General features: G+C 38.3%; 1 protein-coding gene across 2 annotated transcripts in view; it reads left to right on the top strand.

Moving 5' to 3' along the window:
- The window catches only part of LOC110459037, a 65,887-nt gene that overhangs the window by 36,748 nt on the left and 13,783 nt on the right, over positions 1-15,356 (top strand). Inside the window, exons 5-12 of one of the 2 annotated variants that reach the window (XM_021511067.1) lie at positions 1,707-1,894; positions 4,156-4,304; positions 9,281-9,434; positions 11,250-11,329; positions 11,739-11,955; positions 12,246-12,385; positions 12,769-12,937; positions 14,103-14,252. In XM_021511067.1, coding sequence (XP_021366742.1) covers positions 1,707-1,894; positions 4,156-4,304; positions 9,281-9,434; positions 11,250-11,329; positions 11,739-11,955; positions 12,246-12,385; positions 12,769-12,937; positions 14,103-14,252 — 1,247 coding nt within the window. The remainder of the gene's footprint in view (positions 1-1,706; positions 1,895-4,155; positions 4,305-9,280; positions 9,435-11,249; positions 11,330-11,738; positions 11,956-12,245; positions 12,386-12,768; positions 12,938-14,102; positions 14,253-15,356) is intronic. The other variant, XM_021511068.1, reaches the window with a different exon arrangement.

The raw sequence follows: 15,356 nt of genomic DNA on the forward strand, positions 1-15,356 counted from the left end.
CGGTACACATTTACGTACAGATTGGTTGATTGGTAGACATGTAGGTACAGATTGGTTGATTGGTAGACATCTCGGTACAGATTGGTTGATTGGTAGACATCTAGGTACAGATTGGTTGATTGGTAGACATCTCGGTACAGATTGGTTGATGGGTAGACATCTAGGTACANATGGGCAGAAATGTAGGTACAGGTTGGTTGATGGGTAGACATCTGTAGGTACAGATAGGTAGACGGGTAGACATCTAGGTACATATTGGTGAATGGGTAGATATCTAGGTACGGACTGATTAGTGGGTAGACATCTGTAGGTAAAGATAGGGCGACGGGTAGACATCTAGGTATATATTGGCGAATGGGTAGAAATCTAGGTACAGATTGGTGAATGGGTAGAAATCTAGGTACATATTGGTGAATGGGTAGATATCTAGGTACGGACTGATTAGTGGGTAGACATCTGTAGGTAAAGATAGGTCGACGGGTAGACATCTAGGTATATATTGGTGAATGGGTAGAAATCTAGGTACAGATTGATGAATGGGTAGACATCTAGGTACAGACTGATTAGTGGGTACAAGTCTAGGTACAGATTGGTTGATGGGTATACATCTAGGTACAGATTGGTTGGTGGGCAGACATCTAGGTACAGATTGGTTAATGGGCAGAAATTTAGGTACAGGTTGGTTGATGGGTAGACATCTGTAGGTAAAGATAGGGCGACGGGTAGACATCTAGGTATATATTGGTGAATGTGTAGAAATCTAGGTACAGATTGATGAATGGGTAGACATCTAGGTACAGATTGGTTGATGGGTAGACATCTAGGTACAGATTGGTTGGTGGGTAGTCATCTAGGTACAGATAGGTTGTTGGGTAGACATCTAGGTAAATAATTGGTGATATGTAATAACTTAGCTAGGTATATAGCCAACAGATAGAAGCCAATGTGCAGTGACTTAGACAATACCCAGTTTGTGTTGTGTACTGTATTTGTACTGAAAATGGATAAACCAGACACATAAACGATTACATTTGAATGGTCCATGCGTGGTTTCAATAAGATATGGGAATTAATATGAGCATATATAATAACAATAAAGATTAATGCATGCATGTTAACGAAAAAACCTTTTATAATTGATTATCAGCAATTGTATTTTAAACACTGATAATTAACGCGGAGATAAATTCCGGATATGTACAATTGTGTACATGTATTTGCATGGTGAACATAATTAGCAGAATTACAGAGACAACTATCTTTACATCGGTTAGATACCATACACTGTTGACGTGTATCTACAACATACTATAATAGGATCCTTAACAATATACACGGGAACTTTACGTAACGTTCTACTGTATCACATATCAAATGGTAAATGTGAAGCACCATGTTGGGCCATGTTTATATATTTTTCGTTTCCAAATAAAAAAAAATCGGCTTTTATGAATCATGCATTTGTAAATTGTGTTTTGTTAATAATGTCAGAAACGCTTTTATCAAACGCTTCGGCCTCTACGATAAAGTGGCAATACTGATTTAAAAATGATGATTTGTAGACTATGTTCGCGAGATCACTCCATGCTGTTGGGTTTGATTTTAGAGGGTTTAGACTCTAGTATTTAACTTATTCTTTTCGAGGATTCGGGCTATAGTCTTCGTTATTATTTTGGTTGTTATTTATATGAATGGTTAACTTCCAGGCAATCAAAGTGGTTGAGGTGCCCAAAATTGACCTATGTCAACGAGACGATTAGGGACACTGTGACATGTAGCTGGGATGGTTTGCTTTCGGGGATTTTCACACCTGGGGTTTATGAGTTCCGGGTCAATGTTACTAATCAATACAGAAAGGATTCTGTGAGTTCCAGTCTTCACGCCGAGGTTTTCGGTAAGTAAGTCAAGTCTTCATCTGACTTATATGTGCAACGGAGAAATGAATAAGTAAACTCCGGGCAAGTATAAGTTAAAAGTAAAAAGAAAATATATCGGCATTAAAGAACAAAGGCGAATACGAGGCCAATACAAACTTGTATACCTTGCTACTTAGCTTTGCCATTACAGAGTTTGAAGGATACTGTAACAACTACACATACCTTACTACGTCATGTGTCCTAGAAGGACGAAACAGCCGTATGGTGCTGTGTAATTAATGTTTGACAAACTGTTTCTATTTCGCTATTTTAAAGGTGATATCACGTGTGTGCGTCTCACGTACATCATTATAGATACAAGGTTGTAAACTCTGCCGGTTGTTTTCCATACTCTGGATGGCCACACTGGTCGATTGAGTAGTGGCGCGGATTATTCATTATCCAATTGAAATTGACCAGTTCTCTTCTAACTTTAAAAAATACCTTTCATTAGGGAATTTACTCACCCGCGTCTGTTTCAATAGTTTTGAAATATTTTAAGTTCCATCTTTTTCGCACCCAGCATCACGAATGAGTCATAAACGAACAGTTTTGACATACTGTATCTATAAAACATGTTTAAACTGTTATCACATGTGTCTTTCGTTCATACTGTTAGGTATTTCCTCGTCGAATCATGTATTGTATAGATCAAGTCTACTTTACTTTTCCGTTTTGTGGTCACCATATTCAACATGAGTTCTTACAATGATGAACATAAGATAAACATGTGATTGCACCGATAAAATGTTGCAATCAATACAGTATGCCAAAAATATATGAATTACACTGCATCACCAAAACAGTGGAAATCCACATTGGTCTAATCTTCTGTTGAAGCAGACGGATAATTCATAAGTAGTCGACAATATGATAGGATGAAAAATATTTCATAATTTACTTTTAATAAAAAAAATCAGAATATTTTTTAATTAACAGTGAAAGCATTTAAATTATACACTAATTGGAGTATTTGAGTTATTTTAAGAGCTTAGCATTTTGCAATAAATTTCCTTGATCAGCATTTCCTGTTTAACGTGACGGTGTATATGTACCGCAGATCTCTGAGTATCATTGCTATGAGCTGAGCCGTGATCACTGTACAAATCCGGCAATGGATTGTTTATACTGAAATTATCAACTCTATAACGTAGCGCATTTGACAATTGTAGTAAAGTATATTCCTAAAAACACGGAATATATGGTAATATTGACAGGTGATGAAACCTTTGACAAAAGGGGATGCCAGCAAGTCCCGCTGGTTAATTAAAACAGTTTTTACGGATACGAGCAAGCTATACTTTAATTTTCCTAGTTGTGCTCAGTTTGATATTTCTGGTCATTAACATGAATTAAGAATTCCATATTTTCCCCAGTGCTGTTATGAAATTTTCAGAAATTGGCAATTATAAAGCAACGCCAGTTTTCGTAGGTTAGAGATTACTGAACAGAACAGAGGAATGTAAAACACACACATCATTGCTACTATAAAATTGGGTAAAAGATACAGTATGTCAAACGTGACTTACACTGCACCGTTCAGCCTTTTTTTTTTTTTTTTTTTTTTTTATCCTTTTAGGACATACTCTAGTGCTTAAAAGTTAGTTCGTGTAGATTTCAAGTTCATGCTCCTTTCATCAGAGTCTATGATATTGTATGGTTCAGTTTTACTGACAATTCATTTATACTCAAACATATGCCTACCAAATAGCAACATTTGACGAGCGACTGGTACTTGTGGGAAATTGTGACCGACTAGTTCCTTCATCAAACTATAATCCGACTAGTTCCTTCATCAAACTATCATCCGACTAAATCCTTCATCAAACTATAATCCGACTAGTTCCTTCATCAAACTATCATCCGACTGGTTCCTTCATCAAACTATCATCCGACTGGTTCCTTTATCAAGCTTTGCACGACTGGCCCCCTTATCAAACTTTGACGGACTTATCCCTTTATCATACTGTGACCGGGTGGTCCCTTTATCAAAATATGACCGGTCGGGTCCTTTATCAAACTTTGACGGACTGGTCCCTTTATCGAATCAAAACCGTCTGGTCCCTTCGTCAAACTGTGAAGGACTGATCTCTTTATCAAACTATGACCGGCTGGTCCCTTTATCAAAATATGACCGGTTGGGTCATTTATCAAACTTTGACGGACCGGTCCCTTTATCAAATTATAACTAACTGGTCCCTTTGTCAAACTATGAATTATTTGAAAATCTTTTCCCCAGTGAAACCAGACTCTGTCACAGATGTAGTGGTACGGAAAAGAAACAGCACTGCAATAACTCTGGACTGGAGTCACGAGGTTCATGAAAATGTGACGTACGAGGTGGTAAACAGCCCGTGGAGTACATCATGCGGTCCGACGATACCTCAGGTAGATGTTTCTCTGATGGCTTAAATGTTTGAATTACTTCCAATTATTCCTGCGACTTGTTTATCATATTTTATAGTTTTCATTTTAGCGGTTTCATTAGATTAAGTTATTTAAAATAGAGTATGGATTTTATTTCTAATATTTTCATTTTCTAATAGTTGATATATTTCTACCATACAGACCATACGAATATACACGGACAACATATCCTTTCGGAGACTGATAGACTCCCGGTTAGCGCCTGATAAGGCTTGCTCCCGTAGGCTCCTGACAATTTTTTTGTTTTTCACGAATATACTTATTTACCAACACTGAAGTTTACCATATTATCATTTGAATAGTTCGAGATCTTTCTCGTCTATAATTAGAGCTTTTAAAATTGGAACTTTGTTGTCATTTTTGGCTTTAATTTCGTATATCAGAGGACATAACATTAAACGCTGGGCGAGTTGTCTACAAACGCACACTCGTCCAGGTGTTATTCTGAATTTCTAGTCAGTTTTTACTAAACATTTCTTTCACATTTGACTTACATTTCACGCTTTTGCAGTTATACAAGAACCGCAATAATCATTTTTGGTCAATTATATTTCTGGGCTTGGATAGACGCCATCTTTGTTTTACCGTCAATTTTTGCCCCCATATATCTGACCCATCTCGGTATCCTCTCTTAGTTTTTGTTCATTCTTGCTAATATCATTTAAGTTGTTTGAGATCATTCTCGTCTATAATTAGAGTTTTGAATTTGAAACTTTGTCGTAATTTTTGGAATTTAATTTTCGTTTATCAAAGGACAGAATTTTAACCGCTGGGCGAATTGTCTACATTTTGTTTTTGTTGTTGTGACGAAGTGACGTCTGTAAAATAAATTAATCATTCATATTTGCACTTTTTGAAACATTCTTTTCACAATTGACTTACATAATACAAAAACTGTAATTATCATTGTGGTAAAAAAAAAAAAAAAAAAAAAAAAATCAATCAAAACAATGTGGGCTTGGATAGCACCATCTTTGTTTTACCGTCAATTTTTGCCCCACATATCTAAACCATCACGGTATCCTCTCACGGCTTTTGTTCATCTGCTCATGAAATATTATTGTTTTTCTTCTGGAAAATAAATATATAAATAGAATTTTAAGGACAAATTTTGTGAATCGTCATATTTTTGATTTGTAAGAGGCACAAATTAAATTTGGAACCACCAGCAGGCCTGCAGCATAAATGCAAATAATTTATAGTACTTAAGATCAATATCAGTATTATATTTTGACTTAATGATTCTTGATAACAGTTCAGAATAATAACGTTATTACTCTAAGATATGAATAAAACTCTCTGATGCCGTTTGTAGTAATTTTCTGATGCCATTTGCAATGTGAGTGAGTCCAATTCCAGTATCGGTATCAAAATCAGGCATTTGGTAGATATCTTCTTTGACATTTTGTACTATTGTACTACTATTTGTTCTTGTTTCTCTTATGTTGTAAATACTAGAAGTTGTACATTCATATATGTTTAAATATAGTAGATCTGTTCTCCTGGCACTTAGACCAGTGAGTCATAATATTACGTCACATCTTTTAGAGGATTTTAAGGCATCAAATTCGGAGAAAAACTTGCGCACTAGACGTGGGACACGAGCAGGAAAGGGTGCTGTTAGGCGAATACCAAGTGTTATCGGTGTTAAATCAAACGGAACCAGTGGTTTTACCCACTTGGGCCTGAACACTGATAACCTCATCCATTTGGTCACTACAAATGGTCTGTCTGCCTCGCACTCTTTCTTGCAGGGCCAAACTGCGCTTACAGAAGTATCGGGCATCGACACTATTGTGCATTCTCGTAACGATACTTCCACACGGATTCCGACATCATCAGTATCGTTCGAGAATTTAAGAATAAGTCATTGTCCATCGGGGATTTTGTAACATCTCAGGACATTGACATTCTTGCATTGGCAGAAACCTGGTTAGGTTCAGATATCGATGACCAGGTCCTAGCTGAGCTAATACCAACAGGCTATGAATTCCACCACAATGCTAGACTCGGCAAACGGGCCTTAGTGTGAGACATCTCTCTTCCAGCCATGATGCTGTATACACACACTTTGAGCACATGACTTGTTCTGTCATTGCTGGTGATAAACAATTTAGATTGTGTATCATTTACAGGCCTCCACCATCTAAACAGAATGCTTTCCAAAATACAGTGTTTTTTGATGAATGGTCTACCTTTTTAGACCACTAAGTTGTTGTACCACAAGAGATTAGTATCACGGATGATCTAAATTTCCACTTAGACGATTTATCTAATGTTGATGCTCGCCAGTTATCTGGTCTACTAGATTCCAGGGGTCTGATTCAGCACGTGACAGAAGCTACACACACCCATGACCACACACTGGATGTGGTCATAACGAGGGAAGATAGCTCAGTCATTCATGGCTAAGTGATGTAAAGGGGAACCAATCTGGTGATCATCTTGCTGTCCACACAACACTGAATTGTAGTAAGCCAGCTCGTGCAAGGAAAGAAGTGAGCTTCCGGAAATTCCGCGAAATTTCAATACCAGATTTCAACAATGACATTCAGTTTTGTTCCGCCCTTCAATCTACTGAAGGCGAGATTGACGATCTTGTTGAAGCATACACATTTGGTATAGAAGCCCTTATAGAGAAACAGGCACCTCTGCAAACTAAGGTGATAACTGTGGGACCAAATGCCCCGTGGTATAATGAAAATCTCCGCGTGGAAAAACAGAAACGTAGAATAGCAGAGAGACAATGGCGACGGACCAAATTAACCGTTCACCAACTGATTTATAGAGAGCAACGTCGGCTAGTTGGTTCACTGCTCTTTCAGTCAAAGAAGGCATATTATTCGGAAAAAATCGAAGAATGTGGCAAGGATAAAAGACAACTTTTTAGACTCACCAAAAACCTAATGGGACAGAAAGGTGAAATCATCCTACCAAGCTGTAATTCTGAAAAAAGACTTAGCAAGCAAGTTCAGTGATTACTTTCAAAATAAAATCAGCTCAATCAGGAAAAATATTACCCAAGTGAACACCTCTGCTGACATTGACATCTCTGTCATGACTGCTGATATTGCATTTGATGGTGAACCATTGACAAAGCTCTCACCAACAACCCAGGACGAATTGCGCAACATTATCATGACCTTGCAATCGAAGTCCTGTGAGCTTGATCCACTGCTTACAGACCTATTAAAGCAATGTCTTGAGGCACTGCTTCCTTTGATTACCGCAATCATGAACAAATCATTGGTCGAGTCAAAGGTTCCATTATGTTTCAAGAAGGCACATGTCAGACCATTGTTAAAAAAGCCTGGAATGGACAAGGAGGAGTTGAAAAACTACCGCCCAGTTTCAAATCTGCCTTTTCTGTCTAAGATCTTGGAGAAGGTTGTGTCCCGGCGTTTAGAGGTTCATCTCCATGCAAACAGTCTCCATGACAACATGCAATCGGCCTACCGCATGGGACACTCTACTGAGACGGCCCTCCTACGTGTACATAGTGATATAGCTTCTGCATTGGATAACAAGTGCAGAGCGGTGCTTGTCATGCTGGACTTGTCAGCTGCATTTGACGTCATCGACCATGGCATACTTTATAAACGTCTGGAATACTCTTATGGAGTGACTGATACCGCACTATGCTGGATACAGTCATACCTGAGTGAACGACGACAGTGTGTTGCCATCGGATCTGCCACCTCACATGACAAAGTACTAGATTTCGGGGTTCCTCAAGGGTCGGTGTTAGGACCACGAAAATATTGTATGTACTCCAAACCGATTGGAGAGATTTGTCGTCGCCATAGCCTTCGCTATCATTGCTATGCTGATGACACACAAATTTACATGGTCATAAAACCACAGGACAGTTGGAATACAGTCTCAGAAAGTCTGGAAGCTTGTCTGACAGATATCAGTATCTGGATGAACGCCAACATGCTTAAACTTAATCAGGAAAAGACGGAACTAATCGTCTTTTCCCCAAAGTGTCAGCAAACAATGGCTCTCCAGCTCAAGGTTGGTGCCAGAACTATTGAGACTGTTCCAGCTGTTAAAAACCTAGGGGTATACTTTGACAGTTCTCTGAACATGGAGAAACAAGTGAACGCTATTGCCAAATCCTGTTACTACCAGATCAGGAACATCGGCTGTATTCGGCAGTTTCTAACTGCAGATGCATGCAAGATTTTGGTGCATTCACTTGTTACCTCTCGGTTGGATTATGGTAACGCCCTGCTCTGTGGTATATCTGACAAACTAACTAGTCGTCTGCAGAGGGTTCAGAACACTGCAGCACGGCTAGTTACTCGTACTCGAAAGAGAGAGCACATCACACCTGCGCTTTATTCGTTGCACTGGTTACCTGTACGATACAGGTCGCAGTACAAAATTCTGGTATACACATACAAGGCACTGAATGGAACAGCTCCTCAGTACCTACAGGAACTTGTTACCCTGTATCAGCCGTCAAGATCACTGCGGTCGGAGTCAGAATCTTTGTTGTGTGTCCCAAAATCTCGTACTGTGACCTACGGAAACAGATGCTTTGGGAGGGTTTCGGCTACGTTGTGGAATAGCTTACCATCTGCTATTAGGAAGTCGAATACCCTGGCCAAGTTCAAGAGGGACATAAAAACTCACCTCTTCACGTCTGCATTTTAGAATCTTTGCAAAGACGTCATGTAAATACCACCCTTTTATTTGTTCAATTATGTGCACATTGCTTGCTTAAATGTATAAAAGTGATTGTAAGCCTTTGTTTTTTGTTTTCACAATTATAACCATTACTATTATCCATATGTTGTAAAGCGCCTTAGAGTAATTTTACAAATTATATAGGGCGCTATATAAATGTTGTATATTATTATTATTTATTATATATGATAACGTACTTTTAAAATATGACTAAACCTCTCTTTTATCTTAAAATTATTCAGAAAGTGTTGACCAATCTGACGTCAGTGACCGTATCGGGACTCAAACCATTCACCAACTACACACTGAGCATCTCATCCTGCCCAGTGATACATGGCAACATGGAACATCATCATGGTGATCCAACAACAATCAATGTAACCACGCATGCGGACGGTATGTCTGTCTAATGTAACAACACACGCGGACGGTATGTCCGTATCATGTTACAACACAGGCGGACGGTATGTCCGTTTAATGTAACAACACAGGCGGACGGTATGTCTGTCTAATGTAACAACAAAGGCGGATGGTATGTCCGTATAATGTAACAACACAGGCGGACGGTATGTCTGTCTAATGTAACAACAAAGGCGGACGGTATGTCCGTATCATGTAACAACACAGGCGGACGGTATGTCAGTCTAATGTATCAACACAGTCGGACGGTATGTGCGTATAATGAAACAACACAGGCGGACGGTATGTCTGTTTAATGTAACAACAAAGGCGGATGGTATGTCCGTCTAATATAACAACACAGGCGAACGGTATGTCTGTACTATTAAACAACACAGGCGGAAGGTATGTATGTCTAATGTAAATCACACAAGTCAACGTTGTAACCACACAGACGGACGTGTGTCTGTCTAAATATACCTCTAAGGCGGACGGTATGTCTTTGCTAATGTTACCAAGAGGTCGGAGGAGTTAAATCTGTCAAGCACACAGGCGGATAGTACGTCTGTATTGTTTATATAACCACACAGGCGGAAAGTACGTCTGTATTGTTTATATAACCTCACTGGCGGATAGTACCTCTGTATTTTTTTTATAGGCTCACAGGCGGATAGTACGTCTGTATTGTTTATATAGGCTCACAGGCGGATAGAACGTCTATATTGTTTATATAACCTCACAGGCGGATAGTACGTCTGTATTGTTTATATAGCCACACAGGCGGATAGTACGTCTGTATTGTTTATATAACCTCACAGGCGAATAGAACGTCTGTATTTCTTATATAACCACACAGGCGGATAGTTCGTCTGTATTGTTTATATAGGCTCACATGCGGATGGTACGTCTGTATTGTTTATACAACCTCACAGGCGGATAGTACGTCTATATTGTTTATATAACCTCACAGTCGGATAGTACGTCTGTATTGTTTATTTAACCTCACAGGCGGATAGTACGTCGGTATTGCTTATATAACCACACAGGCGGATAGTACGTCTGTATTGGTTATATAACCACACAGGCGGATAGTACGTCTGTATTGTTTATATAACCTCACAGGCGGATAGTACGTCTGTATTGCTTATATAACCACACAGGCGGATAGTACGTCTGTATTTTTTTATATAGGCTCACAGGCGGATAGTACGTCTGTATTGTTTATATAGGCTCACAGGCGGATAGTACGTCTGTATTGTTTATATAGGCTCACATGCGGATGGTACGTCTGTATTGTTTATACAACCACACAGGCGGATAGTACGTCTGTATTGCTTATATAACCACACAGGCGGATAGTACGTCTGTATTGTTTATATAACCACACAGGCGGATGGTACGTCTGTATTGTTTATATAACCTCACAGGCGGATAGTACGTCTGTATTGCTTATGTAACCTCACAGGCGGATAGTACGTCTGTATTGTTTATATAACCACACGGGCAGACAGTATGTCCATCTAAGTTAATCACACAGGCGGACGATACGTCTGTCTTCCTCATTCAGTAATGACACTGCTAAAATACGTATGATATCATACACTCAAGTATACTTATACCAATTGTGTGACAGTAGGAGTTCTGAAATAGACATTCATCTTTGTGTAACACAAAATAAGTATGTTCCCATACTATGTTGTACATGATTTAATACCACGTTGAAGTTGAAGAAAGAAATGTGTTGATTAGAATACAATAGCTATGTAGGAAAACATGTTTTATAAATAGTATGCATTATCTCTTTGTTGCCAGTCCCACGATCGAATCCCGATCTGGATCCAGGATCCTTCTCTGTCAACGTAATCAGCAGTAAATTTGATCTTTACTGGCAGGTATAAATACTAGTTAAGTTTATTCATAATTTAATTCCGTCATATAAACATGTACCAACATATTTTTTCATTGAATATTTAAATAGTGTAATTATATATTCCAGCTTTCCCTATCCAATGATCCGTAATACGGGTGCTAATAATAATGGGAAATATCAGCTATCCTCCCCCATAAAACAGATACCCACACTTCCGGTCAGAGAAAATATTCAAATCACTACTCTCTGTCACGCCCTCAAAGAATGGGACAATTTTATTACTCCGCATTTTTAATTCCAACATTGGTAATCAGTTAATAAATCTGAATCATAATTCCGACATTGACCATCATTAATTTATTCGATTTATCAAAACAACATTTAGTGGTATGATATAATTTATTTATCTATTTTGTTGTTTACCTCATAAGCCGACAAACCCTTGCCAACAGAACGGGCCAGACTTTAAGTACGTTGTCACCATCACCTACAACAATGATACAGAAGAGCACTTAGAGAGGATGCCTGACGATTTTACTGCTGATATACCTGTAGATATTAATGACACATTTAGAATTCAACTACAGGCATGTAATAGCATAGGCTGTGCGAGGGAGCCGCCCTCTTTTCTAATCTTCTCCATCAATCGTAAGTGTTTAAATCACGCTCGTACTAGATCACTGAAACAAGAAATTCACATTCAAATTACAAAATAATATCATTAAGGTGAATTCAAAAACGCTTGTTAAAAAAACAAAATTTGTTATGCCATAATACCTAGGTACACGATTTAGGAATGAAGTATTTGCAGTGATTATATATATATATATTTCTTGGCTTTGACGAAAAACAGATGCAGTTCCAGGGTACAACTTCTTTGATTACACATACATACGTATATCACAAACATGTTGAATCCATTTGTTCGTTCGTCACAGGTCCAGCAGAGCCTGCCAATGTGACAGTGAACGCCATTAACAACACTTTGGTACACGTCTCGTGGCACCATAACAACAGATCTGACGTCACAGACTATACCATACATTGGTGTCTGACGGCGGGTAACCACAAATGCGTGGTAAACAGACTTTTTGTATAATATATAGATCGCTTGTGCTTAGTTCCGCAACTCTACATTTAAAAATTATGAACAGTTATTAAGACGAATATGATTTTGAATGGATTCTTGTTTAAAGAAGAAAATTGGAAGAGAGATATATAGTTATTTAACTGTTTTGTTGACCAATTACATGTTATTGTTAAAACACTCATTTAAATGACCTCAAAGTAACCTTGAACACAAATTGATAGCGTACCTTTCGTGTATCTAATTCTTATCTTAGTATATCAAGATGCAACTAACAGTTCTTAAATCAAATATTGATTAGTCCGTCACATAATGTACGTTACAATAACAAACATTTAGTTTTTGTTTAAATTGAGATGAATACTTATTTTCAGTCCGCCATGAATAACCGAACTATCTTGTGGAACGAGAGTAGTTTGTATGTGCCCCTCCCCGGCCCATACAAAGATTATTTGATTGGAGTATCCACTGAGGCGGAGTCACGTGAAGGACTTATCAGCTCGGGAATCACCTGGAGCACGTGCACACAGTTTAAATATGGACGTGAGTTGGTAGTTTGATATAGACTATAAACATGTAAAAAGATATGTAAAAAATACTTACTGCGTTTGGCATTCTGCGTCATCTTGATAAGTTTTGAAATAAGTTTTTCATTACCTCATAATTCTAGTAATTATCTTTCATCACAATTAACGTAATAGACTCTGCTTATGGACTATCATTCCACATGTAAGCCCAGACGGTTGATCTGGTGTCGTTAGGGCCCGAGCGAATCCAGGGCAGGGTCCTGGTGGGGCCTCAGGGGAAAATTCTTAGGATTTTTGAAGCCTGAAAAGTGATACATGAGAGATATATTTCAAGTGCCAAATGAGTTTAAATAAAGTACATCACAAAACATATGCCTTATCCGGTCGTTTTGCTTTAGCCAGGCAGAATTAAGCTTTCTCATTTCTCGCCATTTGATCTTGTAATACGATAGTCTAAAGTAACGCTACATTGGCCACGTTAATCACGAAAATGTATTTCTATATCGCAGTTTTAATCCAGTTATATAAACGCACGTGACTCTCTCTTGACCGGTTTAATTAAAAAGAGCGCGTTGAAATTCGGAAATCAGACCATACGAGCAACTTTATTTGAACATGTACAAATGTATGATATACTAACCTCATGTGTGGTTATCAAAAACACGTTTCTCATAAGACAAATCAGTCTCGTGCGGCTTTATTTCAGATATTCTAGTTATTATATGACGCAGAATATATTCCGGAAAAGATATTACACTATTATAAGTATTAAGTTTATACTTGAATGACAAGACAATATGATCCTGTTGACATGATATCCTCTGTTGTTATTGTTTAGTGATTACTGCTTCAAAATGTGGTTTACATGGATAAAGTTTTTTTCTTTGGCCGCTACACCACTCCTCCGCTAGGTTGACTGTGCCCTAGTAGCTGGGATGTATTCTGGCATTGTTAACATACTCACTTTGTTTATTTAAACAGGTGCTTCTTTATTTCGTGATTCTAGTAATAATGTATACTGCTAGCTTAGTATGGAATACATTATACTACTAGCTTAGTATTGAATACAGTATACTGCTAGCTTAGTATAATTATATATGATGTCATATTTAAACCGAATTTTAACCAATCTAATTTCAAGTTGTATGTAAGGTAACTCTTGCATGATCTGTATGTTTCAGTACCCAACATGTCCATGGATACATCGATAATCTACACAGACAGTGGCCTCCTACTGACCTGGACCCAGCACCGGAAGTGTAATCCTGAGTATGGTGTGGCAGACATTGCTATAGTCACGATCCTGAACACAGATATAAGACACAAGACTGGTTTGTACAACTAGTTTATAACAGCAAGTAGCTTACTTTGCTCCCGAAAGAAAAAAGGGGAACTAACGTTAACACACCAAGACCAAATTGCACAAAATTGTCATTACACTATACCTTTACTTAAAGAGACATTAAATCAGACCACAGGTATTATCCCCGTCTGTCAATAACCTATAATATACATATACTTGTAGGTGTTTTGACAGACGAAGTTAGTATATGTGGTCTGAAGGGGCATTGTAATACTCTCTGTAAAATACTGTAACGGATGCGTGCCTACAGTTCGTTACCAAGTTCTTTCTTGGACCCAGTAATTGTTGTAACAAACAAGTGCCGACAATATATACAAAATAATGGCCGTCTTTCTGACTCAAATAACTATTACCTAATCTACACCCGGTAGATATTTTACATTAATATACCTCTAACACTAATATAGTCAAAAAGCCAACTAAAACAACTGTATCACAATATATCCGTCACCCTGTATCAACAGTAAATAGCCCCTTACTGCGACACCCGTGACTGTGTACACCCTTTACCGCGACACACCTTGACCACGTCACCCTTTACCGCGACTGCCGTTTGACCAAGTCACCCTATAGCTAGCCACTATAAAACCTATGCCTTGGTAAACCCTGTGTCTTGGTACCTGACACCCTGTATCAACAGTACGTCGCCCTGTACTGTGATACCCTGTGACTATGCACACTATACTGTAACACAATTTATTTTGACCATGTACTATAAAGGAATACAGTGGAACCCTAGCTTATGCAGCTAGGCCCAAACTTATACAGCTTGGTCACTGATTACCTTTTTAGAGTTGTTCCTTCTTCTTCGACCGCCAGAGCAAGAGAAGCTTTTCATCTGATGGAACCTCTATTTATATACCTAGCCATCCAATGAAATGCCTTCTTTCATTAGCCAATCAAAACTACTCTTACTTCCTAATTACAAAGAAATAACTAAAGCAAGTCTATACTAACGATCATTTATTGAACAATGTAATTAACAAAGAATCAACCGCTTCATTACCCACGCCTCTGATTCAATGCGTCCCGCATTCACAGTAAGTAAAAGAGCAAATGTATATTTTTGTTT

Source organism: Mizuhopecten yessoensis, unplaced genomic scaffold, assembly GCF_002113885.1.
Source record: "Mizuhopecten yessoensis strain PY_sf001 unplaced genomic scaffold, ASM211388v2 scaffold9945, whole genome shotgun sequence".
Classification (NCBI taxonomy): domain Eukaryota; kingdom Metazoa; phylum Mollusca; class Bivalvia; order Pectinida; family Pectinidae; genus Mizuhopecten; species Mizuhopecten yessoensis.